This window comes from Alligator sinensis, unplaced genomic scaffold (genome assembly GCF_000455745.1).
Source record: "Alligator sinensis unplaced genomic scaffold, ASM45574v1 scaffold1121_1, whole genome shotgun sequence".
In the NCBI taxonomy this organism is placed as follows: Eukaryota; Metazoa; Chordata; order Crocodylia; family Alligatoridae; genus Alligator; species Alligator sinensis.
The window spans coordinates 406-4,584 of NW_005843357.1; the positions used below are offsets into that span (position 1 = coordinate 406).

General features: G+C 69.9%; 1 protein-coding gene across 1 annotated transcript; it reads right to left on the reverse strand.

Moving 5' to 3' along the window:
* Positions 1 to 6: 6 nt before the first annotated feature.
* On the reverse strand, positions 7 to 4,173 carry LOC102378347 (the record flags this gene model as incomplete). The annotated part of the gene is given in 9 exon segments (XM_006038438.3): positions 7 to 123; positions 447 to 645; positions 647 to 804; positions 978 to 1,289; positions 1,959 to 2,354; positions 2,559 to 2,657; positions 2,778 to 3,071; positions 3,205 to 3,534; positions 3,857 to 4,173. Coding segments are annotated over 9 exon segments (1,966 nt in total), but the record flags the coding sequence as incomplete, so codon positions are not given.
* Positions 4,174 to 4,179: the final 6 nt, after the last annotated feature.

Below are 4,179 nucleotides of genomic sequence, written 5' to 3' on the forward strand. Positions count from 1 at the left end.
CCATGCTCCACGCGATGCGGGGGATCCCGCGGGGGTGGAAGCCGTGCAGGCGGACGGCGAACGGCACCTGGTCCGGGGGGTCCCAGCGCGGCAACACCTGGATCCCGGACACGTCCGGCGGGGCTGGGGACAGAGGAGCTAGGAGCGGTGCACGGGGACCCCCGTCCCCTCGGGTGCAGACCGGGCAGGGGGCTCCTCGCGCCCGGCCCCTCTGTCCAGGCCTGCATCGTGTGGGGTGAAGCCGGGGAGGCTGCTCGTGGCCAGCACCCATCCCCGGCCGGGGCGTCTCGGTGCTTGGAGGCGCTGGGACAGCCCGGGCCTGGCTCAGCCCGTTGCTGGCAGGGCAGTGCAGTAGAGGGGGGCACCTCGGTACCGGGCTGTCGCCCCCTGACCCCACGTCGTGACACCCCCACCCAAGCCACGCGCAGAACGAGCGCTGCGCTCACCTCGCACCTGCAGCTCCGCGCTGCGCTTTGCTACGGGCTGCACCAGGGCCACGTGCTCCACGCGGCAGGTGTACTCGGCCCCGTGGTCCCTGCGCACCGAGGGGGTGAAGACAAGTCCGGCCTCCTGCACGAAGCGCTTCCCGTCCGCGGCTGGAGCGGGCTGGCCAGGGAGGAGGCGGTGCCCGGCCGAGTCCTGCCGGGGCCGCAGCATGCGCCGCTCCTCTGTCCCTGCGCAGCCAGGTCCCCCCCAGCAACTCAGGGAAACGGCCTGTGATGCGGCACCTCAGGGTCACGGCCCTCCCCGCGGTCACTGACTGGGGCCAGGAGATCGCCGACACGTCCGGGGGCCGCAGGAGACCTGGGGAAGGAAACACCACGAGGCAGGGACAGGCCGCGTCAGGGGGAGCCGAGGCCTCGTGGAGTCTGCTCTGGCTCCCATCAGGAGGGGCCATGACCTCCCCTCAGGTAGGCGAGAGAGTCAAACCCCGCTCCCCAACATGCGGCCGTGACCCCATGCATCCCCCTCCTCACTGGTGTCCCCGATGCTGAGCTCTCCCTCGATCGGGGGGTCGGCGGGGCCGTGCTGCACACACACTCTCACTCGCTGCTCGGGGCGGGCCAGGCGCCGGCTGGGCCCCCTCCACACGCTCGTGGCGCTGAACGTGCCGTCTTTGTTCTCCGCGTAGTCGCTCGGCTCCGACCGCTCCCAGGCTTCCCCGTCCATGCTCCACGCGATGCGGTGGATCCCGCGGGGGTAGAAGCCGTGCAGGTGGACAGCAAAGGGCACCTGGTCCGGGGGGTCCCAGCGCGGCAACACCTGGATCCCGGACAGCTCCGGCGGGGCTGGGGGCAGTTTGCGTGTCAGGGTGAAGGCAGACAGGTGTGCACCTCTACAGACTCACTGAACACGAGGCTCAGGAGAGCGGTGTCGGGCCCGCAGAGACTCCCCATGCCTCAAGAAGGGAGATTGAACCCAGAAGCTTGCTAACAACTTCTTTCCAAGTACTCAGTTGCTCTAATAAAAGATATCGCATGTGCTGTAAGAACCTGGCCTGCCTCTGTCCTGAGACCAATGCGGCTACAGCCACAGACCCAGTAACTAAACACCATGTACTTATGGCTTTCATGACCCCAGCGCTCTTCATCACGTGCCGTGGAAGGACACGTGGCCAGGAGGCCGGGACGCGAGTCTGAGCAGGGCTGGGCAGTGGAGGGAGTCCCCATGTGCGGTCCCAGGGGGATCCCTGCCAGGCCGGTCCTGGCACGGCCGGTCCCAGCAGGCAGCAGCGTCCCAGTGCGGGGCCAGGGGAGGGGAAAGTGCTGCTCAGACACCGCCCAAGCTCAGACCACCACCTCCGGGGGGCTCCTCTGGCCAAACGCTCCCCGGTCTCAGGTCATCCTGGCCCTGATTTCCCGTCACGCTCTCCAGCATGTCCACTTCTTACACGAAACGCGCTCCTCGCTCAGCCGCTGCCCCCGACTCTCCCCGCCCGGGGCCCTGCCAGGACTCACCCCACACCCGGATCTCCCAGCGCTCGGGCTCCTCGCCGCTGTCTCGGGCCTCGGGCTGGAGGAGACAGCGCACGCGCGCCCCGTGGTCCTGCACCGTGGGGGTGAAGGTCAGGGAGGCCGTGAGGCCGGTCTTGGACCTCTCCTGGGTCGACGTCCAGCCCGGGAACTGGCCCGGGAAGAGCCGGGACGGGGCCGGGAAGGCCGGCTGGTGCTCAGGGGCCGCCCCGGGCCCGTCCTTCTGGATCAGCGTCCTGTCCTCGCCCTGCGTCCGCTCCCACGTCACCGCCGTGTGCGCACGGATCTTCCCCTCCACGGAGCAGCGCAGAGTCACCGCCTGGCCCAGCCGGCACCGCTCCGGCCCCTCCACCTTGGACACGGAGCAAGCGGCTTTCCCGCCTGGGGTGGGAGCAACACACGGGACACAGGGTCAGCTTGGGACGGTCCTGGAGACACGTCCGGCCTGCGCTGGGGCTGCGGGGTGTGGGTCCCCGAGAGCAGGAGGGTAAAGCCTGCCCTGCTCCAGGGGCCCGTCTGTGCCCCTGCCTGAGACCCTGTCGCCGTCCCCCCTCCCCTCTGCTCCCCCTGGCGCCGTGCCCGTACCTCTCCTCTGCCACCAGCAGTAACCGGATGCGCCCACAGCTCCTAGTGCTAGCACGATGGCCACGACGGCCCCAATCGCAGCTCCGGTGCGGTCTGAGCCTGCAGCAGGGATGGGGCGGGGCGGGATGGGATGGGAGGGAAAGTTGGCGCACAGCCTTGCTCCAGCGGTCGCCCCGTAGCACTGTCTGGCCTCGCTGCCGGGCTGTTTTGGACACTCACCTGGGACTTCCAAGGCGAACTCCTCAACCAGGGGCTGCCCCAGTGCCGGGTGTCGGACACGGCAGGCGAAGATGGCGCCAGCGTCGCTCCGGACCGGGGTGAAGGTGTAGGTCAGGGTGAGGCTGAAGGTCCCGTCCCAGTTCCTCTGGGGGCTGGAGCGGGTGGAGCCGTCCAGGACCTGCTCATCTCTCAGCAACGTGGCCTCCATGTCCTCGGGGAAGAAGCCACCCACGTGGCACAGGAGGGACGTCTCTGCGCCGCCCATGCGCTGGTCCAGGGAGATCCTCGGGGCTGCTGCAGGGGCCGGAGCCCGTGAGGGGAGCACCACCAGCCCCCAATTCCCAGAGCCGTCCCATACCACACGCCCACACCCACTGTCGCCCTGGCCATAGACCAGTGCCCAGGCCCGGGTCCCAAGGGTCCTTACCAAGCACCCAGAGGGTCGTCTTGCCCATCTGCGTCTCTGTGCCGTATGCCACCTCGCAGGTGTAGGTCCCGTTGTCCTGCACCGCCACATCCTGCACCTCCAGGGAGGCGTTCCCGATCTGCAGCTCCTGCTCGGACAGGCGCAGCCGTGGCTCGAAGGTCCCCTGGCCCTGGTCATACTGCGCCACGGGGCCCGCGGCGGCAGAGAGCCAGCGCACCCGCAGCACTGCTGGGTCAATGGGCCTGCCCACGTTGAAGCGGCACTTGAGGAGCGCCACCGAGCCCAGCGCCGCCCGGGTCTCCGGCGCCGTGTACAGCGTCAGCATGGCCCCTGCCAAGGAGAGCACACGCGGCATGGGGGCGGCGTGGCCCAGGGCTCCCAGCACCGTGCCCCACCGGGCACAGCAGTCAGGCAGGCCCCGCGCTACACGCGAAGGAAGGGGGCCAAAAGCACAGGCCACGAGCACAGCCCCGCAGGACCCACCGCCCTCCACCAGCGCCGGTGCTGAGCATGGTGTGGGCCTGCCCACAGCCGGGCCCACAGCTCCCTCTGACCACAGCGCCCACTGCCGGGACAGCGCCTGGGCTCTCAGGCCCACAGCCACACCCAGAGCCCTGCCTGGTCTGGGAGCCTCGGGGTGCCCCACACTTACCCGCTGCCCCCAGGAAGAGGGGGTGGAGCAGGGGCAGGAGGAGGGGAGCCCCCAGCCCCATGGACCCGCCGCCTGCGTGGCTCTGCTGCACCCCGCTTCCCGTGTCCGGGCTCTTCCAGGCCGGGAACCAACAGGTTTTACTTTCGCTTTCCCCGACATCCAAAGGGCAGAGCGGGAATTGCTGCACCTCGACACGGCCACCTCCTGCGGGAGCGGCGGGGCCAGGCCCCCGGCCCTCCTGTCGGCCCCAGAGCCGGCCGCCGCGGCCCCGCTACACCCGCCTTCTGCCGCGCCCAGCCAGGGCTGCCCACACCCCCCCCCAG